The following is a 25505-nucleotide window of genomic DNA, read 5'->3' as shown; positions in this document are numbered from 1 at the left end:
GGCTAACTACGTCACAGTCGCTAAAAAATTCATATCTCGAGTTACGAAACTCAAAATCCAATTCCATAAATTTTCCTTGAAACTAGACTCATATATCTACTTACTAATTTTTTTTCTAGAATTTTTGGTCGGGCCAATTAGTACATTTTATTAGTTAAAGTCTCCCATGTTTCAAGGTTTAGCTACTCTAACCCCTGTGTATTATGAATCAGATATCTCCCTGTACAGAGTTTCAATGACTATATCATTTGTTTCTCATAAAACTAGACTCAATAAAGATTTCATAAATGTAATGTACAACTCATAATTATTTTTGTACAATTTATGGTGAATTTTTAAATTCAGAACAGGGGATTCAGATATCGCTCTGACCCTGTTCCACCAAAACTTAAATATCTCATAAAATATAACTCATTTACCTGTTTTGTTTCTTCCATATGAAAATGGACTCATCAAGATTCGATTCTATAACTTATTCCTCATTTAATTTCATTTCTACTATTTTTAGTGACTTTTCAAATTCACGTTACTGCTGCTGTCTGATTCTATTTTGTGGCAAATTTTACCATTCCAAGGATTTTCATGATTTAGTTAAGACATAAAGCATACATGTTATCATATATAAACTTGATTAGCCATTCCAATAGCTAATCATTCTCAAACATTTCCATTCCATCCATGGCCATATCGTAAAATTATACACACAAAATGATTGGAATGCTATACATGCCATATTTCCAAAAATTTCAAGTCATTATACCGCGATTGTCCAGTGATAGTGTGAGCGTGCCTCCGACCGTCCCGATCTCCAAATTGACTTGTCAAAACTACAAAGAATGAAAAGGAGGGAGTAAGCATAGATGCTTAGTAAGTCCACATGCAAATAACAAATAACTTAACAAAGTAATTATACTAACCAACATTAGCATAATATCACCAAAACATGTATCACATTTCTATTCATCATTCATCATCTTACCATATTATTGTTGTCGTATCAAGTCTCAACCCGAGGGTTAAGTACATACCTGTCCAAAGTGCCCATTCCACAACACTTACCAATACGTCACTTACATCTTGAGTATTCTTCCATTTCAGTAGAATTTTACCCGTTGAACACATCGGAATATAACTCAGATACATGGAAAGTTTGCACATAAGTGCCACATATGTAGCCAAGCTACCATGTAACCCGCCCATAAGCGAACTCGGACTCAACTCAACGAGCTCGGGTGTTCACATCCATAAGTGAACTCGGACTCAACTCAACGAGTTCGGATGCCTAGTTACATTTCACGAACTCGAACTCAACTCAACGAGTTCAGACGTTCGCATCCATAAGTGAACTCGGACTCAACTCAACGAGTTCGGATGTTCGCATCCATAAGTGAACTTGGACTCAACTCAACGAGTTCGGATGCCCAAATATTCTAATCTATTCCTAAGGTTCAACGGGACTTTCCTCGTTCGTACTCTTTTACCATTCTCCTTGGAATACCAATGACGATACTTCGGTAGTCTTTCACATTTTTCACATAATTCATAAAATTTTTACATGTTGTCCAACAATGACCACAAAGCATAGAATTGCATGATAACAATCATAATATCGTATAAATAGCATTAAATGATTTAAAATAACGGTTATATTACAATATTTACATATGAATTTACCTCGATACAAAATGAGAACAGTTGAGCCTATTCCTCGTAAACTTTATTTTTCCCTCGATCTCGACTCGAATCTCTTTTCTCTTGATCTATAATACCAAATTAATTTTTTTAATACACACATTCATCAAAACAGCCCCTAGTACGAACTTTGGCAAAATTACCATTTTGCCCCTAAACTTTCACATATTTACACTTTTTCCCCAAGGCTCGTAAATTAAACCTCATCCTATTTTCTTATGTTTTATGACATGCTGATCATTTTTCCCTTCTATACCAACATCAAATTCACACTCTAACATCTACTTATGAAAATTAGGTATTTTTACCGATTATATCATTTTACTCATTTTTACGAAAAATTACTTAGCAAAAGTTGTTTAACACAATCTCAAACTACATATTCTATCATAAAACATCAAAATTCATACATATCATCCATGGGTAAAATTTTAAATATAAACCCTAGCTCAAAATATTGGTAGAAATAGGTAAACCGAGCTACAAGAATTTCAAAAATGTAAAAAAAAAATAAAAACGGGCATAGAAATCACTTACAATCAAGGCTTAAAAGTGTTGAAAACCTAGCTATGGTGGAGAGAAAAATTCAGTAGCAACTTATGGAGAAGACGATTATTTTTGTGTTTATTTTTCCCATTTTATTTCATTTAATATCCAAATGACAAAAATGCCCTTCCTTACTAAACTTTCAAAAATTCCATCCATATCCAATTTTTGTCCATAAACTTAGAAATTGGTCAAATTGCTATTTAAGGCCTCTTAATTAATATTTCAAAGTAATTTCATACTAGAAACTTCTAGAATGCAAGTTTTGCACCTTATTCAATTTAGTCCCTAACTTCAAATTAAGCACTTTATGCATAAAATTTCTTCACGAAATTTTCACACAATCATGCAATCATATTATAGACCTCAAAATAGTCATAAAACAATTATTTCTATCTCGGATTTTGTGGTCTCGAAACCACTATTCTGATTAGGCCCTAATTTGGGTTATCACACGTTTTGGACTTGAGTGGGAACCATCTCACCTGCCCAATTCTCAATTACGATTACGCCGGTCTTTTTCGATACTACATGGACTGGGCTAACCTAATTACTGTCAGAAATGGGATAGATTATCCCGGCATCAAGTAGCTTTTGGACCTATTTTTCTTACCACTTCCAGCATAGGCGGATTGAGATACATTTGAGCCTCCCTTTTGGGAACAGCATTATCGACAACCTAAATTTTGTGCATGCAAGTCGAGGGGCTCAACCCCTTTATGTCGGCTATCGTTCATCCAATTACCTCTTTATAGTCCCTAAGAACTCGTACCAAGTTTTCCTCTTCTACCCTTGTGAGTTTACTCGAGATTATTATTGGTAAGGTATTTCCTTTGCCGAGAAAAACATACTTCAAGTGGCTCGGAAGGGGTTTGAGTTCCAACTCTGGAGCCTGTAGAACAGATGGTACAAGCTTAGTCTGTGAATGAGTTAATTTAAGAAATTTACCTGGGTTTCTCCATTGTTGTCGCGCCTACATATGAGCCACTGTTTCGTGAACAGAATCTTAATGGCATCAAAGTCTAGACTTCTACAAAGAACAGTTCGTAATTCATCCTTGTCATGATATTCTAAATGTAAGTCAGTTAAAGGATTGATTATATCAATATTAGAAACATTAGAAATCATGTTAGGACGGTTCATGGCCTCGTAGACATTGAATTTCACCACTTCCCCATCAAACTCTATAGCGAGTATCCCACTTTATACATCAATTTTTGTTTGTGCGGTACTTAAAAATGGCCTTCCAAAAAGTGTGTCAGATGAATTGGCCGAATTTTCATCCTTCATGTCGATAATGTAGAAGTCTGTAGGAAATATTAGTTCGTTTACCTTTACAAGAATGTCCTCCAATACTCCCTCCGGATGCACCACAAATCTATCTGCAAGCTGAATAATCACACCTGTTTCCTTTAAAAGACATGCGTTAAGTAGTTTATAAATTGAAAAAGGCATAACATTAATTGATGCACCTAAGTCATACATTGCTTTTTTAATACCGACACTATCTATTTTACAAGATATGAAAAACATACCTTGGTCCTTACCTTTGGGCGGTATTTTCCTTTGCAGAACGGCAGAGACATTTTCTTCGACACTTACCTTTTCATTGTCCAGAAGTTTCCTTTTACTCGTGCATAACTCTTTTAAGAATTTTACGTATCGTAGGATTTGCTTAATCACATCGAGAACAGGTATGTTGATTTCTACCTTTCGAATGGTGTAGATGATCTATTTCTCGTCTCCCTCCTTCTTGCATTGGACAAGTCTTCCGGGAAACGGAGGTGGTACTGCAAATGATTTTGTGGTGTTGGCTCTACTGAACCCTCCATGTCAAGTTTCTCCCTATCTTGATTAGAGTAGTGGGCGCGACTAGTGTCGTGGCTGCGACTCGTATCAGGTATGGGCTCCAAAACCTTCCCACTCCTCAGTGTCATAACATTTGCATTGTGTCGAGGGTTTGGCTCAATTTGGGAAGGCAGCTTACCTTGAGACTCCAAACTACTAACCGTGAGCGTGAGTTTGCTCACTTGCTTGTCCAATTTCTATAAATACATGTTAGTTTTTTGTTGGAATTTCTTAGTACTGTTGGCTAGCCTTTCCACTATGGCTTCCAAAGACAACTTTGGGGGTGGTAACTGTTAATTCTGTGGCGGCCTTTGTTGGTACGATTGATTGAACCGCGGATTCATCTCATAACTAAGATTCGGGTGCTCTTTCCACCCTACATTATACGAGTTCGAGTAGGGGTCATATCGCCTCTAGGGCGGTCCTGAAAAGTTCCCGACAACATTTGCTTGTTTTGTCGAATCCTCATGTAAAATCAAATAGGAGTTCGTCAGATGGTCTGGCTTAGTGCAAATTTCGTACAATCGTGCTGGGTTCGTTTCATCTGTAAGCAAAGTTTGAACAACATTAGTCAGCTTATCAATTTTATCTTCTAAAGATAGATAACTTAAACCATAAACTTGTCTCATGAGTTCTGTAGCCGGTCGTAATTGTTGAGAGTTAGCAGCCATAGTCGAAATCAACTCTCTCGCTCTTTGGGGCGTCATATTAAAAAGTTCCCCCCACTTGTAGCATCAATCATCTTCATTTCCATCGGGAGTAATCCCTCATAAAAATACTGCAATAGTGACTGTTCAGTCAGTCCATGTTGTGGGCAACTTGCACACAACTTTTTGTATCGCTCCTAGTAATCGTATAGCGATTCAGCGTCCTTTTGACAGATTCCCACAATGTCCTTCCTTAGTTTGGCTACTCGGGCTGCAGGGAAGAACCTGTCAAGAAACAAACGACACATGTCAGACCATGTGTTGACAGATCCCGAAGGTAAATAAAATAACTACTCTCTAGAAGAGTCGGCTAATGAGAAAGGAAAAGCACGAAGTTTGATTTGGTCTTTGATTACTCCCTAAGGCTTCATGCTTATGCACACCATATGGAATTCCTTAAGGTGGGTGTGCGAATTTTCATTCTGTAATCCACGAAAAGTGGGTAGTAAATGAATCAAACCAGATTTTAACTTGAACGGCGTTCCTCCTGCCGGATAGGTTATACATAAGGGTTGTTGTTCATCCAGTGCCGCAGCGAGTTGGCGTATCGTCTGTTCAATCATCTCGTTTGGTTCGTCAAACGAGAAAATTTCTTCGGTATATGATATAGTTTTGAATCCAGGATTTGGCCATTTACCATGTCGAATGACTTCTTTCTCCAGTTGTCGGGCCAATTTCTCAATTTCTGGTTCAAACTCTAAAGTTCCCAATTCTGATCTGGTCATAAGGAAAACAAACAAAAATTAGAAGAATATCTCTAGTCCCCGGCAATGACGCTAAAATTTGATGGGCGTCGAAACCACCAAAAATAATTCATACAAAAATAACTCTAAATTATAGTAAAGAGTGGTTGTAGGGTCGAGTCCATAGGGATTGGATGTTGCAATCAACTTCCGTGTTTGCTTACGAACAAAATATTCGTCACGTCAAAGGTCGTGGCAAGAATCGTGCCCATGACTCCAAACGTCCCTGCAACAAAAATAAACAAGTAAATCGGGGGAGTTTGAAAATGTTTAATAAGGTAAAATAATCTAATCAGCCTAAATAAACGATTGAATACTATTGAAAATAAATGTAAGCTGAAATAAATTTAGACTTTTGTAAATAGATAAAATAAGGCTTAGTCTTAGACTCAGTAAATTTCGTATCAAGAATCGATCCTTGAAAATTAATCTTCTCATCCAAACGATAATCTGGTTACAGCAGTTAAGAATGTCCTAAACACCAATTTCTCCTTTAGTAGTTGGTTTCAGTACGACCTGCAAACAACCCTTACCGATTATCTAATCAAGATACACGTGTTCCCGATTCAAGATTCTGGTAGCCTTGCGTTCTGAAGAACCAAACTCGAATCAACAGCCTCAATTGTGTAGGTCGTTTAAACCCGATCACTTCTTCCTTAATTTATTATCGGAAATCCAAATTCAGCACGGTCGACTCAAATCTCCAACTGTAAGCAAACACGACTCCAACCCAACGTGCACTTTGACTTGAAATCGAATTTAACTTTAAGGGATGATTGGTTTATCCCGATACTTAGGAAAAAATGAATACCAATTGGACGAATTTTTAGCATGAGTTAGTATCTCACGATTCCCGACCGAAAAGAACACCGGCCCAAGGCTAAGATGAAATTTAGTGAAGCATGAAATTATTCATGCTTTTTATGTTTTGAAAGGTAGGTTATGTAATGCCCCTAACCCGAATCTGTCAACGGAATAGAGTTACGGAGCATTACCGAAGTTACCGATTTATTTATTAGATATTTTATTTCATCTAACGTTTATATTTGGAACCAATTAAAATCAATCATATTGTCCTTTAAACATACTTATTTTTTTCGACATGTTTTACTTGAATTTATTACTCGTCTCCATATACTTAATTTCCTTGTATCAATGTATTAAAGATAATCACATATTAACATATCATGATAAATATCATTCTCTTGCCATTTCTTCATAAATATAAATCAGGTAATTCATTATATCGATATTTTATGCATTTAAAAATAAAATTCTTGCAATTTAATCCTTATTTCCAGCCGTTATTCTCATACAAATTGATAACAACCCATGTATTCTACAAAATATCAGAATTTTTCATAATTTCAACACTTTTCAATTTAATCATTAAAACATGTTTTTTTTCCTCGATCTTGAACTAAATTAATAATTTTATTCAATTTTGCAATTTTAAATAATAAAATAATCCACTTCATGCAAATTGGTCATTTCTAACTTTTTACAAATTTTCTCATAAAGTTTTACTTTTATTCAATTTAGTCTCTGAGCCTAAAACATGCAAATTAGCTATACTAGCTGAATATTCATACATATTTTCCTCCTCCTCCTCTCCATTCCACATCCTTAATTTATATAATATGCTTATAAGTAACATTATCCATAATTTCACTACTTACTTATATGTATATTCAAAGCTGTCCATCTGAGTCATAGTCACTAAATTATTTATATATTGAGCTAAAAAACTCCAAATTAAGATCTGTTAATTTTATCTGAAACTAGACTCACATGTCTTCTTACCATAAAATTTTCAGCATTTTTGGTTTAGCCAATTAGTACAGTTTATTCATTAAAGTCTCCCCTATTTTGCTATTTGACAGTTCTGACCACTCTTCACTAAAGTTTAATTATCTCTTTAAAAAGAATTCAAATGATGTTATCATTTGTTTCTTATATCTAACCATATACATTATGTCCCAAAATTGTTTTTGTATAATGTTTAATAATTTTTCCAAGTCAGAATAGGGGATCTCAAAATCATTCTGAACCAGTCTCACAAAAATATAAATATCTCAGAACACAGAATTCCTTTACTTTCTCTATTTCTTTTATATGAACATAGACTCAATAAGATTTAATTCTATATCTCACTCAGCTTCTAATTCAATTTCTACCATTTTTGGTGATTTTTCAAAGTTAGCCTATTACTGCTGTCCAAAAATACTTTAGTGCAACATATTGATCACCAAGTTTATAACACTCTTATTTCCATTCTCTACCATATTTCCCATTATTTTCTCTCATTTCCCTTCACTAATATATCAAGAACATAGATCCTTATATAAGAAAACTCTACCTTAGCATCATTTTCATGCTTTTGATATTACCTTACATGAGAAGCTCTACTTAAAATATATTGAAATATTAAAATTCTTACCTTATCCCATTGATTTTAATCTTTAACTTGAATTTTCTCTCTCCTCCAGCTTCTATTTCTTGAATCCAACTTGATATTCCAACTCGCCTTAGTCTCCTTAACATTTTTCTCTCTTGGTAGCTATGAAAATTCTTTTCATTTTTAGGTGAAAAGGGTGAATTTTTTATGGGATGACTAAATTGTAAAGAAAAGAAAGTTTACTCTTCTCTTTTCTTTCTAACTTCGGATGTATGAAAATGATGGTGTTGTTCCCTCTCATTTTTCTTTCCATACACACATATATATACTAAATAAAATAATAAAATAATAATAAATATCTTATTAAAATATTAAATAAATAATAATTATCTAATTAAATAACTATAAAATATCACCAACATATCATTACTTTCTAGATTTCTCTCTCTTTCAATTGACCATTTTACCCTTGTGATCTTTTAAAATTCCATTCTTGAGTCATCACTTAATTTGATAAAATTACAATTTAGTCCCTCATAATTCTTCACCTATTCAATTTGGTCCTTATTCATCAATTTTCCTTGGTTTCTAGATAATTCCACCCTTAAAATATTTGCACTATTAGTCCTTCAACTTTTTCATATTTACACTTTAGTCCCTCAAATTTTAAGTATTTACTCTTGGACCACAAAACTTTTCTTACTTTTACAATTTAGTCTTTTCTTGAATCAATATGTCATAATATACTTCCAGTGACATAACTCAATTTTTCTCTTCTTGTCACTTTATTTCCTTATTTTACTGTATTCAGGATAATACTTACTGTAGAAATTTTCGGGGTGTTACAGGTTAAGTATAATGGAAGAAATTGGGGAATGGAAAGACTTGAAAGGGAATTAGGCCTATTTATAAAAGCAGGCAAAATGCCAATGAAAATAGCAGTAGCTCAAGTCAATTCCAAAGAAAAAGAAAGAACAATTCTATTCCAAATTGGAGTAGGAATACAAAATTAATGGATGATTTCCTAAGAACATAAAACCTATTTATATACATGGGGTTTACTAAATTTAACCAAAACTAATTTAATATAAAATCAAAAATAAAATAAAATAAAATAAGATTTTCCTATTTTTGGCTTTTACAAAGTCAAAATATTTGATGTGTCCTTGGCTTCCTCCATCTTTTTTATTTGGCCCCATTTCAATGATCGTGTTTCAATTTGTCCCCTTTTAGCTTGTTTTTGTCCAATTGCATCCATAACAAGATTAAATCATAGAAACACTAATTTATCAAGGATCAATTCAGAAATAAACCAAATTAAACACAAGAAACCATGCAAATTAACATGTTTCTCACGGAATTGAGTACACTGTTTTCTTTTTGCCGCAGTCCACTTTAATCTTGCACATACATTGCCATGGCCCTGCCATGGTCTTACACTTTATCACAATGACATAGTCTAGCTATGGACTTGCACTTTATTTACGATGTCATAGCCCAGCTATGGTCTTACACATACACACATGTACCGCCATGGTCCAACCATGGTCTTACGATCACAATTGTCATAACCTAGTTATGGTCTTTTCACTTAAATGTTATAGCCCAGCTATGGTCTTACATTCCACACTTTTCTATGGTTATACCATGATTTTTATCTGTCAATTCATCACTCATCACTTCACTTGTCTCTAAATGATTGTACTCAATCCAGCGTTCTATTCAATTTAAACATTCAATTCACTTTTCATAGTCTTCCAATAATCATAATTTAATGAAAAACATATGAAATAATACGTTATATCATTTCTAAATTAAAAACTAATAATAATAATTCAACCATATGAATTTACCTGGGTCAATTTGTAGAAGTTGTAGAAATTCAAGGACTAATCGATAATTTTCTCTTTTTCGCATTTATCTTCGGATTCTTGATCTAAAATATAAAATTTTCCATTTATTAGCATCAAATTAAATTCTAATTCACTTCACAATTTGTGCCCTTTAATTTTTAAAATAACACTTTTACCCCAAATTTTATAATTTTTACAATTTAGTCCCCGATTAATTAACCCATCAATTGAGATAATTTTCCTCAATTAACACTTTATTCCATCATTATAAACCACTATATACCCTTTTGCATTCATAATTTCAACGTCAAACCCTAATTCTAAACTTTTTCACAATTAGGTCCTAAAAATCAATTTCTATTAAAATCACTTAATAAATTCATCATATAATGAATTAAAAGCTTCAAATTCATGATAATTCATCTTAAACATACAACACTTGTCCATGTCAAATTTCAATTTCACTTATAGAATTAAAAACTAATGAATTCAATAGTTAGACCTAATTGTAAAAGTCACAAAAACATAAAAATTTTAAAGAAGAAGCAAGAATTGAACTCACATGGTGCAAAAATATGAAAAACCAGCTTATTCCAGACCTCCTATGGCGTTTTTGCTGAAGAAAAATGGTGATATCTCTAGATTTTTCAATTTAGTCTTTATTTTATTTAGTTATTTGTAACATTTCCAATTTTGCCCTTATTTCACTTTATTTTCTTGCTGATTTTTCTGCCCTTGCCGTTCAGCCTACTTATTTTTAGGCTTAATTGTCCTATAAGTCCTTTTTTTAACACGAGCTATTTAATCACTTTAACACATTTTACACTTTTTACAATTTAGTCTTTTTTAATTAATTAACTATCAAAACGTTAAAATTTTCTAACAAAACTTTAATAACAAAACTTTAATACTAACTCAATGACACTCCATAAATATTTCTAAAAATATTTTTGGCTCAGTTTATAAATTCGAGGTCTCGATACCTTGTTTTTGACCCATTTGACCTAATAAATTCTTTTAATTCACAAAATTCTCTAATTCAAATATATTTCTAAATTCACACTTGACTAATAAATTTTAATTTACTAAATTTTTAAACTTACTCGTCGGATTTAGTGATCTCGAATCACTGTTCCCGACACCACTGAAAATTAGGTTGTTACAGAACCTACCATCAAGATGGTTTCTTGACAAATCAAACAATTCAAGTCAGGGATGGAGACGTAGAGTTCATTGTCGCCAAGGTAGAGATTAACCAAGTTGCTCAATTTCCCTATAGGAGAATGGATATTGTCTGTCAGTTCATTTTTTTGCAAAAAAGAGTTGAGAAAGTGATCTCAACTTCCCTATCTATTTTGGTATGGTGCCATTTATGTTGTTACGAGCCATAGCAAGGTGGTCTAGACTTGTCAACAAGGAAAGTTCGGATGGAATTGTTAGCCAAATCAAGGAAAGAGAGTATGGAAACATTAAATATGTTCAGATGGAATATGGTTACATAGCTGCATGGAGAGGTACTTGTTGAGGTTTGGGGTCAAGCTCCAAAAGTACTGTTGATTTTTGGGGACTTAATAATGTCAATGGACATTAAATTAAGTTGTTAAAGGGTAGCTTTCATAGTTACTAATTTCCTGAAGACAAGTCATAGCTATTTGAAGATTTCAAGACTGGTTAATGTAATATTCTTCAAACAGACATCGCAAATCCTTCCAACTCAATTTTTCTTAGCTTTTTCATTTATTTGGATGATCTTATCTATACTTACGTACCCAATATAAGTGCCAGATACTAATACTGTAGAAAAAACTTCGATGCATAGCTTGACATTTGGACGGACCATAGATTTTTCTCTCAGAGAGCCAGTCACTGACCAGCTTGTGCAATGGGATTGTAAGTAAATTCGACATATATACTGCAGATAATTGCACGTTTGAAAGTCGAAGTCCTCTGTTAAATGCGTCTTAAGTTAGAATATTTTATATATCATATGGGAATGTGTAATGAGAAGTATTAAAATCAAATCTACTTTTTTCAAAATAAGTTACATAATGGGGTCTATTTGCTTGGAAATCACTTTAAACATAAATATGATACATGAAAACCTGGTAAAGTTTCCTTAGTAATCTACTTGTATATCAGCAATGACACAACAATAAAAATATTAGGACTTCAAAGAGTAACAGCTGAGAAACACCGTACATGGCAGTCTGCAATTCAATGTAAGACCCTTGGGAGGAAAAGATTCAGCTGGCTAACAGCTGAGAAACAGCGCACATGGTTGGTCTAGAATGTGGATTGTCAGCCAAACACATAAAAGCAATCTTCATTAAAGATACTAGTTTGTCTTGAATGTATGCTGATGGAGGTAAAGGCTTCTGATCCAAGACATCTTTCACCAGAAGCCGCATTTCAAGGGATGAAGATGGTAGCGTGGCGATCAAATCACCCGGATGTGCTCCCACGATAACTTCCAGAATCAGCACTCCAAAACTATAAACGTCACACTTTTCTGTAACCTTCATTGTGTAGGCAAGCTCTGCCAAGGAAAGACAAAGAAATAGTCAATTACAGAACAATGATCTACCTTTCATGCACCAAAAGATTTCTATAAACTACATCACCTGGTGCGACATATCCATATGTTCCAGCAAGATTGGTCCAATTAGATGAGTCTGGACTGAGAAGTTTAGCCATGCCAAAACCTGAAATGTGAGCTTCAAATTCCAAGTCGAGTAAAACATTGTTGCTTGTAATGTCTCGATGGACAATTGGTGGTGAGCAATCATGGTGCAAGTAAGACAGGGCATAAGCAACCCCATTTATAATATTCAGCCTTTTATCCCAGTCCAATTCTTTTGCTGTTTCATCATTGCTTAGATTGGTAGCCAAACTACCTTTTTCGAGGTATTTGTAAACCAAGAATGATTGTTCAGCAGAGCAACAAAACCCGTAGAACTTCACAATATTACCATGCTGTATATCTATGAGCGCCATTACTTCATTTTGGAATTCTTTTGCAGTTCTAACTTCATCAGCATGCAGTGGAAAGACTTTCTTCACAGCTACAATATCACCTGATGACAGTTGTACTCGGTATACATTTCCGTATTCTCCCTTTCTAACGCAGCACTGAGAATTAAAGTTTTTAGTAGCACTTATAATCTCAGCATATAACAATCTTCCATCGACGGACGATATTGCAAAGAGGTTCTCATCAATCTTGGTGCTTTCCCTTTCTTCATCTGCATCTTTGCCTTTTTTTTTTAAGCCAAAAAACAAAGCCAGAATAGCAATTGAAAGGATAGCAGCTCCTAACAGAGGAAGCATGATTCCGTAGAGTAACTTGTGGTGGCCGTTTTTAGAAAGCTTGCAAGGTTTCAACCCACTAACATTGCCACACAAACCCTTGTTTCCTTCTAATGCTTGTATTGAAGCATTCTGAAACGCTGGGACATCAGGAACTGGACCCTCCAATTCATTATGTGCTATGTCAACTTGGACCAAGCCTCGGAGCTCATTGAAAATGGTGATGCTACCAGAGAGGTTATTGTAAGAGAGGTTCAACGTTGACAAGCTCTGCAAAGATTGAAATTGTGTTGGAATCTCCCCTGAAAGCATGTTTTGACTCAGATCTAATTCATTCACTTGAACTAACTTGCCTATCTGACGTGGAATTCCAAGGCTGAAATTGTTACTACTCAAATTCAAGTAGTACAATTTCAACATATCCCCTATAGTCTCGGGGATGGACTGACTCAATCTGTTTGCCGACAAATCAAGATACTCGAGTTGGGAAAAAGATCCAACTTCCACTGGTATACCACCAGAGAGTTGATTCCCTGACAAAATAAGCCTTGTTAAAGATGTCAATTTTGTCAGTTCCTTAGGAATCTCCCCAACTAAATGATTTGAAGAAAGATCAAGAGCCTGAAGCTGAGCTGAGTTTCCAAGCTCAGGTGGTATTCTGCCAGTGATGTTGTTCCGGGCAATCTGTAGGCTGCTCAAATTATTGCACGACGCCCACTGAGGTGAAATTTCACCATAAAAGTCATTGTCACTAAGGCTTATAAATTTCAAGCTTGGATAGACTCCGAAATCTTCTGATATGTTTCCAGTCAGTCTATTTCTTTCCAGGCGCACTCTTTTTAGGCTGCTGCAGTTTTTCAAGTCTTTGGGTATTGGTCCTCTGAAATGGTTATCATTGGCTATGAAATATTCCAGTGTTCCACCTCTGCAAATGTTTTGTGGCAGCTGCCCAGTGAACTGGTTTCCATCGAGTTCCAACATCCACATTTTCATGAAGTTTCCTATTTCTTGAGGTATGGGACCGGAAAGTTGGTTGTCTCGGAGGAACAAAGTTTCCAAGTTGCTCAAATTAGCAAATGAAGATGGAATAGAACCATTGAGTTGGTTTTGACTCACCTCTAGGAAAACCAATAATTTCAAGTTCCCTAACTCTTCAGGAATGGGGCCAAAAAGCTTATTTTCATACAGTTGGAGAATGGTCAGATCAGTCAAGTTTCCGAGTGAGGGTGGGATGAAACCTGATAGATTGTTTTTAAAAAGTACTAACCAATTCAGAGATTCCATATGCCCAAATTCAGAAGGGATGGATCCTGAAAGACTGTTAGTGGACAAATTGAGCAATCTCAAGTGTTTTAGGTTTCTAAAAGTGGAAGGGATGGAACCTGTGAGTTGGTTGTTGTCAATGTAAAGTTCCTGCAAGCTGCTAAGTTTTCCTATTTCTGAAGGGATGTTACCAGAAAGGGAATTATTTAACATATACAAGTAGGTCAGGTTGGCCAAGTTACCCAAAGAAGAAGGGATGGAACCATTTAGATAGTTGTTTTGCAAGGCAAGCTCTTCGAGGGACTCTAGCTGACCTATTTCGTCAGGGATGGAGCCATTCAACAGGTTTTGAACAAGGTGAAGGGTCTTCAGATGAATAAATTGACCAATTTGAGGTGGGATTTTTCCAGACAACTGATTATATGATAAATCAAGGTAAGTGAGATTAGAGAGTTGATTGATTTGAGGTGGGATTGTGCCAAAAAGTCCATTGATGCTAAGGTCTAACTCGTCAAGCTTAGGCAAAGATGAGAATGGAAATGCATGGAATGTACCTTTTACACCATAACTCGTAAGATTGATTCTGGAAACACTGTCACCCTTGCAATGGATCCCAAACCAACCGCAGGGACTTGCTTGTGCATTTCCAGGCGAGACTGTCCACGAAGGCAAAACAGAACGGTTTGTGAGGGATAGAAGGCTGGCTTTCCAATTGAGGAGCGCAAGTGCTTCTGCTGTAGAATTAGACTCAACATCAGATAAACAAGTATGCAACGTAACTATCAGGAGCAGCAGGGAAGGAAGCCAGGCTACTCTCTTCATCTTTAACAACTCAAGGTTCCCAACAGTATTTCATTATTGATATTTAGTTTTAAGCTTATGTGCAATTTGGATATAAATTTATATAAGGTTAATTTCCTTTATGATGTTTTATCTTTTTTACTCATTGGAAAGTTGAATTGCCATACCCAGACTTAAAATATAAAAATAATAAAAGGAAGACTTGGAAATTTGGCTTACACTGTTGGGGTCTTCGTCTTCCCCTCCATTGCAAGTTTGGTCTTTGAAAGACGTTGAAAGCAAGCACTTCATACCGCATTTAAAACTTGGAAAGACTAATCTTTTATTGTTAAATCGGATCTACGTTCACTCTCCACTCTCCACCAGTCTTGTGTTTGACCATGGTTTCTCTAAGAGACGACGTATTTAAAAAGCCATTATTTATTAAAGATAGTTTACTTATGGTTAAAATATGCAAAAGGTTCCATTCTCTTTACGAAATTTGATTTTAGTTCCTATATATTTATTTTCAAAAATTTAATATTTTTACTTTAATCTAATCGTTAAGACTGTTAATTTTTTTTCTTTAAAAATTTGTTATTGTTGTTATATTTTGACATAAAAAAACACTCATTAGATAATAATGAAATTAAAAAAATTGTAATAAATTTAAATTTAATAATTAAACCTGATTTTTGAAATTTAAAAAATAAAAAGATTAAATTCCTACCAATAAAAATATAAAGATTAAATTCTAAATTGTCGAACATAAATAGAGTTAAAAAGACATATTTTAACTTTTACTTATTTAAGGACAGGCTAGCCCCAAATGTCTAAGAACTTATAACAAATATTCATAAGTTTAGAAAATTATAAAAAAATTAAACACATAGTCTATTTTTGAATTTTATAGAAATATTCTATAATACTATAAGTACGCAAAACTTCAAAAAAATCATAAAGTTTAGGGGGAAAACCTTTGTTTCGAATTTTAGTATTTTTAGAAAATCTTAGAATTTTATAATATTTTATGATAATTTTTTTATTTAAAAAATTTAAAATTTCTCCTATTTGAGTAATTTTAGATATTATGTCAACGATAGTAAATATAATTAAAATTTATAATAAAATTATTAAAAAAATCCAAACATATATATTTTTAAAATTTTATGATTTTTTAAAATTATTTTTAATGTTTCGGATACTTGTAATTTTTTTAAAAAATACAATCTTAAAAAATATATTTTGATTATTTAGTTTTTTTATAATTTTTTAAGATTTTAAGATTTTTTGAGGGTTTTTATTTTATATTTTTTGGACTTTTGATTATTTTTTAAAATTTTCTGAAAATTTTAGTATTTTTTTATTGTTTTCTTCACATGTAGTAAAGAGTCATTGATTGGTTTATTTTTTAACAGAAATTTAAATTAGAATAAGAAAAATGACGAATGAAAGTATAGCAGTCAAATTAATAAAAAAATAGTAAAAATATTAAAGTGATGATTTAACTATAATATAACAGCCAAAAAAATAGTATTTAACCTTTAAATTAATAATAAATAATTACTTTATATTAAAAAAGTAAATAATTACTTAATTCATAATTTTTTAAATTTAAAAATACGTAGTACTTAATCAAATAAATTATTGAAAAAAATGTCAATCTCCTAGTTAAACAGAGAGTTAATGGTAGTTAAATATTAAAAGAAATTAAAGGGGAAAGATTTTAAGAAGTCTTTGACATTAATCACATGTCTGCCTCACTCGAGTTAACTTTTGTCACTGAATTAAGTGTTGTTTTAGTACGTTATCGAATTTTGTTTAGTCTCCATTCAAAATGAAAAATATTTTAGTTAAAAAAATTAAAAAAAATTATTTAATTTTTAAAATTTTATGGGTAAATCACATTCAGTGTCACTCAATTACATTCAGTGTCACTAAGCTATTAGCAAGCTTATATTTTTATCACTCAATTTTAAAAAGTTATAAAATGATCATTAAATTATTCAAAATTTTCATTTAAGTCTCCGGATTGTTAAAATCACTATTATATAGCCTTTTCTATTCACACTATCTGCACTAATCGAAAGCTCTCTCGTCTTTCTCTTCTACAGTTCAATTCTTTTTTCATAAAACAACTTTGAACGTTTTGAATCTATGAGTCAAAATCCAAACAACTTTTTTTTTCCTGATCTTTGACTCCAATAGGAGCAAATCTAGAATTTTCTAAAGAGGGGCCAAAAATTAATTATAAAATTTTGAGAGGTCAAAACATAATTTTATCATTTATTAATTTATTATTTTGTCATTTTTAAGAGACTAAAAAGATTTTTTTTTTCATTTTTAGGGGTCAAAATATAATTTCACCATATAATAATTTATAAATTCATTGGTTATGAAAGGACTAAAATAGCAATTTTTCACTTTGGGGGGGGCAAGGACCCTACCTACCCCCTATATACGCCCTTGGACACTAACTATCGAATTACTTTAGACCTAAGCTATATTTTTATATTCGTCGATGAATTTTAATCTACTATATCAATCATTGAATCGTTGTTTGAAGTTCGCTAACGAATTTTTTTTATTATAAAAAAACTTAATAACCTTGTCACTTAAATAAAAACTTTTTAATAACCTTGTCACTTATATAAAAATTTTTTGAATAATCCAATCACTTTAAATTTCTAAATCATTCGGTAACCATTTTAACTTTTTGAAGTTAAATAACTAAAATATAAATTTATTTAATTTCATTGCTTGAAATTTTTTACAATATAGTGGCTATTTTACCAAATTGACTCAAAACAATTAAATATTTACAAAGATAATCCGAATTCAAAAATATTATCAGGAATAACTTGAAATGAATGATGTCGAGGGTTATGGCACCTCATGGCCAGCACCCATGTCAATAATTAGGTAATAATTACCTGATAATTGCCGAAAAAATTTAAAAAATACTTTTTTGGTGTTGACATTACAGCACGTATGTGTATTTTGTTCATCCAAATTTTTAAAAATATATGTTCTATCGTGTATAAAAAATAATAACTTTTTTAGGGTAACGTGTACTAGGTGACCGGCACCCTTTTTCAATTTTTTTTTTGGTGCGCGCACTCTGGCGGTGAGCACCCCTTTGCCAGTAAAAACAATTATTTTCCTTTAGTTTTTGGTGCCGGCACTCTTTTCACTTCTGTGACATACTAATTTCAAAGGGAAAATGAGTTGCTTATAAAAGCCTGCATCATGATTTTTGTCTATACAAATTTCAAAGGAAAAGGTTAAACAGATGTCTTTGGGGTTTTCTCGTTATCTTTATATATTACCTTCCATGTTTCTCATAAAATTCTGTATCTGTATATAGGATTTAGGAATAGGTAGTATGAAATTGGATAATTTTCTTTGGACTGGTTGTTGGATTTCTTATACTTATTTCTGTCCTTTGGTTTGGTTGTGGCTTAAACAGAAAGCCGGAGCATGAAAAAGGTCCTGTCAAGGCTGTTCAAGATTTATATGATTACAACATGATGTCCTTGCCAATTGCCATCTATTTTGAGGTCAGTCAAATATCTTAGTCTGCGCTTAGGTGTGGGATATATAATATGCTATGAAGCATGGACATAGCTTCCTTCTCCTCATATCATTGTTGAATCAGTGTCTGGAATACATAATGGACACAACAAACAAATGGAAAACTGGACATGGTCTATATAAGCACGCTTTGATATGGGAAAAATGCAGAATGGCATGGGATGAAGGATTTTTTGCCTAACTTTTCTCCAAAAGTGAACCCTAATGCCCACAGCCCCTCAAGAAATTAACGGAACACCTCAATTAAGAAAATATAAAGAAGCATTGAGAACAAAGCCATCTTTTTCCTTGGGGGCCTTAGATCCATGCAGGTGAGACTATATAGTGATGTAAAGTTGGGGAGAAGAAGTGAAAAGAGATGAGCTGTTGTTTTGCTCAACCTGATGATTTCAGCTTCCACATTGTTAGGAAACAAGAGAAGAATATTTGAAGTGGATGGAACTTGGGTTCTTTATTGGATGATAACTTTTTAAGTTTACAAGATTTTCGGGGCCATCTTTTTATAATATTAAGTATAATTATTAAAATGTCAACTTCGCCCTTGGGGTAATAGAAAAAAACTTCAGTTGAAATGAAATTTTGGTCGACATCAAATCTTAAGATTGATCCTTGGACCCCTCCCTTATCATGAAAAAAATACAGTTATCAAATAAGTTTAAAAATTTAGGGCTTGTTGCATATACATTCATTCAAAATCAATAAAAGTACATAATATAAATGCTTATATATATCTTTATTATATTATAGTTTTCGTAACCCAGCTGTGTTTTTGGAAATTGACGTGCCACATCCTTGTATGTGCTTCCGAGATTTTACGTGCTTTCTACTGTGTAAGTCTCTCTTTTTTTTTACTGTGTGGGTGCCGTTCACCACAGTGTCCGTATCAAAAACTAAAGTAATTTTCTTTTCTTTTTTTTGAAAAAGATGTGTCGGTGACTTGTCACACTGTACATTTAATTTTATTTTTATAATATGTATTTTTAAAAATATGGATGAAAAACTATATATACATGTATATGAGTGTCACTGTTGGCACCAAAAAATTATTTTTTTAACCATTTTTCCAATTATCAAGTAATTTTTGGAAATTGCAGGCATGAGTACCAGCTACGAGGGTGCTATAACCCACAAGCACTATTATTTTCAAGTCATTCCCGTAAATACTTTTAAACTTAATGAAAAATTGTCTTTTAAATTATTTTAAATTTTTTTAATTAATTCCCTTTAAAATCTCATTAAGTCTTTATTTTTTTAAAGTTTTGATTAAATACATTCTCATTCAATCCTCTAATTCTTTTTAAAATTATAATTAACCCCAAAATCTTAACACCAATATCTACAGTGAAGACGAATATCATTTGAAGATTTGAAGAATTGTTAATTTAATAGTCTTCAAACACACATCATCACACAAATTCTACCAACTCAAATATTATAATATATATAAAAAAAGAATTACTATGACTGTTGAAAATTTCAATTATAAAAGTCAATAGCATTTGAAAAAGCCCCTCGATCATTAAACCAAAACAATTTCAAACTAAAGGCAGCCTGATTAAAACCAGAAAATTTGAACCAACCATAGATTTTTGTCTCTGAGAGCCAATCATTGAGCAGGAGCTTCTACAAGGAAATGGAAAGTAAAGCCGGCAATATATGTACTGTAGATGGTGGTTGGATTGAAAGTCAAAGTCGTCATTGATAACCAAGAAAACTTGCTATGATATAACTAACATAACAAGCTAATTTATCATGTCTGAAGTTATAAGTTGATTACAATATTTTGTATAGCATATGATGTTCAATATTTTGTATAGCATTGATGGCTTAGGGGTAAATATTATTGTTGACACCATTTTTTTGGATGAAAACGGGTCGACTTGGATTTTGAAAAAAAGAATGAAAACGGGAGTCGCCACCAATCATTTTTTGATGAGGTGTGATCGGGTCACCTCAAAAAGTGGTTATTTTTAATAAATGATTTAATTTTATGAAAACAACGATTTTGGTCTACGAAATTCAGAAAAAAAGGTTCGGGAGTCGGTTACGCACGAGGAAGGATTAGCACCCTCGACACGCCCAAAATTGGTACCTTAGTTGATTATTTAATGTCTTTATGTCGAAAATTAAAAACTCGAAAAGAATTTAAAAATAAGATCCTTCTTTATATTGCGTTATTTTTTTTAAAAAAAATTACTTGGATAAGTCAAAATGAAAAATGCCTTCTTATCTCGAATTAACAAAATGTCACATCCAGTAAGTTAGGACACGACACCTTGTATTTTTTGAGAGTGAGCTTTCCTTTTATTTTTTATTTAAACCTCATTTATTTTAATTTTCAAAGGATGTTCGATTATTTAGGAACAACGCGAGAAAAATCGAAGCTCAGTAAGTTAGGGCACGATTTTCTCGAATTTTCTAAATACGGAATATTGCCTTTATCATTGAAAGTTTAAAAAGGTATTTGGCCATTTGGTCGAACGAGGAATCGAAACCCAGCACGTTAGGGCACGTTTTCTCGAACTTTCCAAATGCGAAATATTTCCTTAATTAAAAAATTTCTTTTTGATGTATGGTGTTAATATGCATAGCAAAACAATAATGAATATGATGGCATAAAAACAACACGAGTAATAGCAACGGAAATAAGATTATTAAATATAAATAATAATGAAAATGAAGATAAATAAATAAATAATGAATAGATGTAAAGAACGTATATACATGAATGTACACAAAATTATGAAAATATGAAAAATCTATATATGTATACGTATTGTGAGATTATTAAATATAAAAATATATGTAAATATGTATACATGTATAGGTATATGAATTAAAATATGTAAATAGATAAGTATATATATATGCATGTAGAAAATATGAAATATAAAAAAATATATTTAAAATAAATAGAGAATATGTACGTGTATATATATAAATTATAAGATATAGTAAGAAATGTATATGAGTATATATATACATATATATATTAGAGAAAAATGTGTACGTGTATATATTTATGAAAATGAAAATATGTATATAAATATATAGGTATGTATATAAGTTGAAAAATATATAAAAATATATAAGTATATATATGTACCGAAATTTTAAATATATAAATAAATAGATAACAATAAGAATAGTAATGTAATATAATAGTAATAATAATATCTACAATAAAAGAAAATATTAGGAAATGTACAAAAATATATATATATATAAAATATTTACAATAATAATGTAAATAAACAACATATAAAATATTGGAAATAACATATAAATGAAACATTTAAAAAGGGTTAATAAATGAATTAAATAGATTTAAGACATGGTTAAAAACAAATGAAAATTTGGGATATAAAAGTATAAATATTGGATAGTTAATTAGGGATCAAAACGAAAACCAAACAAGATCTGAAGGCCAAACTAAAAAAACAAAAGAAGATAGAAAATGAGGGTTAATTGAATGAGTTTGCGAGGGAGGAGGACTAAACACATAAATTTCCCTTTTAGGGAAAGTGCACAGACCCCACCCACCAAACAACATAGTGCCGTTTCAACACCATTATTTAAAAACAAAGATTTTTTTTTTGTGTTTCATTTTCAACCCCCAATCCAAAAAAAACAAAAAAGCTTCCATGCACTCTTCCCCTCCCTTAAAATCCTCTCAAGCCTTTTCTTCTCTGGTGAAATCCCGGTCACTGGGCCACCGCCGTTGGTCGCGCCGCCACCGTCGCCGGCCACCGCACATGGTGGCCGGAAGTTCAAAAGGTAACTTTTTTATTTTTTTTAATAATATATATATGTATATGTATATAGAAAGAAGGGAAAAAAACAAAGAAAAAAAAATTCGAAAGAAGAGAGAAAAAGAAAAAAAAATGCAAACCTTTTTATTGATTTTTTCCTTTGTATTCGAAGTTCGGAGGGATTTTTGTGTTTGTCTCTTTTTCAATCTTTTAAAATCCCCCCTTTTTACACTAGTTTCCATGGCTTTTATAGCCCTTACACTTTCATTTTCTATTAGTTTCTATCTCTTCATTGCTGCTTGCAAGGTATGGAGGTGCCAGGCATGCGGGGATGGTGTTGGCAGAAGCATGGGGCATGGTAGCCGACATGGTGGTGACCAAAGATGGTGCTAGTGTCAGAGGAAAGTGGGGTGTGCTAGCCAAGGTTTCTTGTTGTCTGTTTCTCTTTTTTTTATTATGTTGGGCTAGTTGAGTATTGGGCTGGTGGTATTTGGGCTATGGGATTTGGTTTATTGGGATTGAATTTTGGGTTTGTTGTATTTTATTTCATTTGGACAATGGGCCCAGCAAATTTGGGCTTCTACAGCTGCCCCTCTTTGCTCGTTTTCGTGTAACGAGAACAGAGCAAAGACTAAGAAAGACCAAATTTGCCTGGTCTCGTTGAGGCTTAATTTCTTTGGGTGCTTTTCTTCTTCAAGTAGCCTTATTCCAGCCTACTACGTCTTGTTGCTTCAATCTACTCTACTGCAATTTCAGATACGCCTTGTAGCTTCAATCTACTTTGTTACGACTCCATGGGGATGAGATTTGTGTTTTTAGTCTGCTCCACTACTGCTTAGGGAGATAAGACTTGATGCGATCTGCTCCACTATTGCTTAGGGAGATAAGATCTGTAATCTTCACTCTATTCCACTGTTGCCCAAGGAGATAGAACTACTGGCTTTAATGTACTCCACTGTAATCAGGGAGGTAAAATCCGCCGTCTTCAACCTGCTCCACCATTGCTTAGGGAGATAGATCTGTAATCTTCAATCTATTCCACTGCCAAATACAGGGAGATAGAGTTATCGGCTTCAATATACTCCACTGTAGTCAGGGAGGTAAACTCTGCCATCTTCGATCTTCAATCTATTCCACTGCCAAATACAGGGAGATAGAGTTATCGGCTTTAATGTACTCCACTGTAGTCAGGGAGGTAAAATCTGCCATCTTTGATCTGCTTCGCTGCCAAATACAGGAAGGCAAGATCTGCAATCTTCAATCTATTCCACTGCCAAATACAGGGAGATAGAGTTATCGGCTTCAATGTACTCCACTGTAGTCACATGGAGGTAAAATCCGCCATCTTCGATCTTCAATCTATTCCACTGCCAAATACAGGGAGATAGAGTTATCGGCTTCAATGTACTCCACTGTAGTCACATGGAGGTAAAATCTGCCATCTTTGATCTGCAATCTATTCCACTGCCAAATACAGGGAGATAGAGTTATCGGCTTCAATGTACTCCACTGTAGTCAGGGACGTAAAATCTGCCATCTTTGATCTTCAATCTATTCCACTGCCAGATACAGGGAGATAGAGTTATCGGCTTCAATGTACTCCACTGTAGTCAGGGAGGTAAAATCTGCCATCTTTGATCTGCTTCGCTGCCAAATACAGGAAGGCAAGATCTGCAATCTTCAACCTATTCCACTGCCAAATACAGGGAGATAGAGTTATCGGCTTCAATGTACTCCACTGTAGTCACATGGAGGTAAAATCTGCCATCTTCGATCTTCAATCTATTCCACTGCCAAATACAGGGAGATAGAGTTATCGGCTTCAATGTACTCCACTGTAGTCAGAGAGGTAAAATCTGCCATCTTCGATCTTCAATCTATTCCACTGCCAAATACAGGGAGATAGAGTTATCGGCTTCAATGTACTCCACTGTAGTCACATGGAGGTAAAATCTGCCATCTTTGATCTGCTTCGCTGCCAAATACAGGAAGGCAAGATCTGAAATCTTCAATCTATTCCACTGCCAAATACAGGGAGATAGAGTTATCGGCTTCAATGTACTCCACTGTAGTCAGGGAGGTAAAATCTGCCATCTTCGATCTTCAATCTATTCCACTGCCAAATACAGGGAGATAGAGTTATCGGCTTCAATGTACTCCACTATAGTCACATGGAGGTAAAATCTGCCATATTTGATCTTCAATCTATTCCACTGCCAAATACAGGGAGATAGAGTTATCGGCTTCAATGTACTCCACTGTAGTCAAGGAGGTAAAATCTGCCATCTTTGATCTGCTTCGCTGCCAAATACAGGAATGCAAGATCTGCAATCTTCAATCCATTCCACTGCCAAATACAGGGAGATAGAGTTATCGGCTTCAATGTACTCCACTGTAGTCACATGGAGGTAAAATCTGCCATCTTTGATCTTCAATCTATTCCACTGCCAAATACAGGGAGATAGAGTTATCGGCTTCAATGTACTCCACTGTAGTCAGGGAGGTAAAATCTGCCATCTTTGATCTTCAATCTATTCCACTGCCAAATGCAGGGAGATAGAGTTATCGGCTTCAATGTACTCCACTGTAGTCAGGGAGGTAAAATCTGCCATCTTTGATCTTCAATCTATTCCACTGCCAAATGCAGGGAGATAGAATTATTGGCTTCAATGTACTCCATTGTAGTCAGGGAGGTAAAATCTGCCATCTTTGATCTTCAATCTATTCCACTGCCAAATGCAGGGAGATAGAGTTATCGGCTTCAATGTACTCCACTGTAGTCAGGGAGGTAAAATCTGCCATCTTTGATCTTCAATCTATTCCACTGCCAAATGCAGGGAGATAGAGTTATCGGCTTCAATGTACTCCACTGTAGTCAGGGAGGTAAAATCTGCCATCTTTTGATCTGCTTCGCTGCCAAATACAGGAAGGCAAGATCTGCATCTTCGATCCACTTCCTACCAATATAGGAAGATAGGACCTATTTACGCCTAGTGTTTAGGATAACATGATCAGAATGAATC

At 33.6% G+C, this 25505-nt stretch overlaps 2 protein-coding genes across 4 annotated transcripts; one reads left to right on the top strand and one right to left on the bottom strand.

The window, feature by feature from the left end:
• Positions 1-11795: 11795 nt before the first annotated feature.
• LOC107957747 (MDIS1-interacting receptor like kinase 2) lies at positions 11796-15528 on the bottom strand. Of its 2 annotated transcripts, XM_016893318.2 has the most exons (3): positions 15377-15528; positions 12409-15090; positions 11796-12323 (listed from the first exon to the last, which is right to left on the bottom strand). In XM_016893318.2, exons 1-3 carry the CDS (start codon positions 15453-15455, stop codon positions 12031-12033), a joined length of 3054 nt encoding a protein of 1017 aa, XP_016748807.1. In that variant the 5' UTR covers positions 15456-15528; the 3' UTR covers positions 11796-12030. The 2 variants fall into 2 exon arrangements, with proteins under 2 accessions (XP_016748807.1, XP_016748806.1); XM_016893317.2 differs by lacking the exon at positions 15377-15528 and having other exon boundaries at positions 12409-15312.
• A 6642-nt stretch (positions 15529-22170) lies between these two features.
• LOC121229491 (uncharacterized) lies at positions 22171-23238 on the top strand. 2 transcript variants are annotated; one of them, XM_041113993.1, is made up of 2 exons: positions 22171-22507; positions 22789-23238. In XM_041113993.1, the coding sequence occupies exons 1-2, from the start codon at positions 22203-22205 to the stop codon at positions 22952-22954; spliced, it is 471 nt and encodes a 156-aa protein (XP_040969927.1). In that variant the 5' UTR covers positions 22171-22202; the 3' UTR covers positions 22955-23238. The 2 variants fall into 2 exon arrangements, with proteins under 2 accessions (XP_040969927.1, XP_040969928.1); XM_041113994.1 differs by having other exon boundaries at positions 22761-23086.
• Positions 23239-25505: the final 2267 nt, after the last annotated feature.

Source organism: Gossypium hirsutum, chromosome A05 (genome assembly GCF_007990345.1).
Source record: "Gossypium hirsutum isolate 1008001.06 chromosome A05, Gossypium_hirsutum_v2.1, whole genome shotgun sequence".
Lineage (NCBI taxonomy): Eukaryota > Viridiplantae > Streptophyta > Magnoliopsida > Malvales > Malvaceae > Gossypium > Gossypium hirsutum.
Note: the sequence above shows the minus strand (reverse complement) of the source record. Positions and strands in the feature narration are given on the sequence as shown.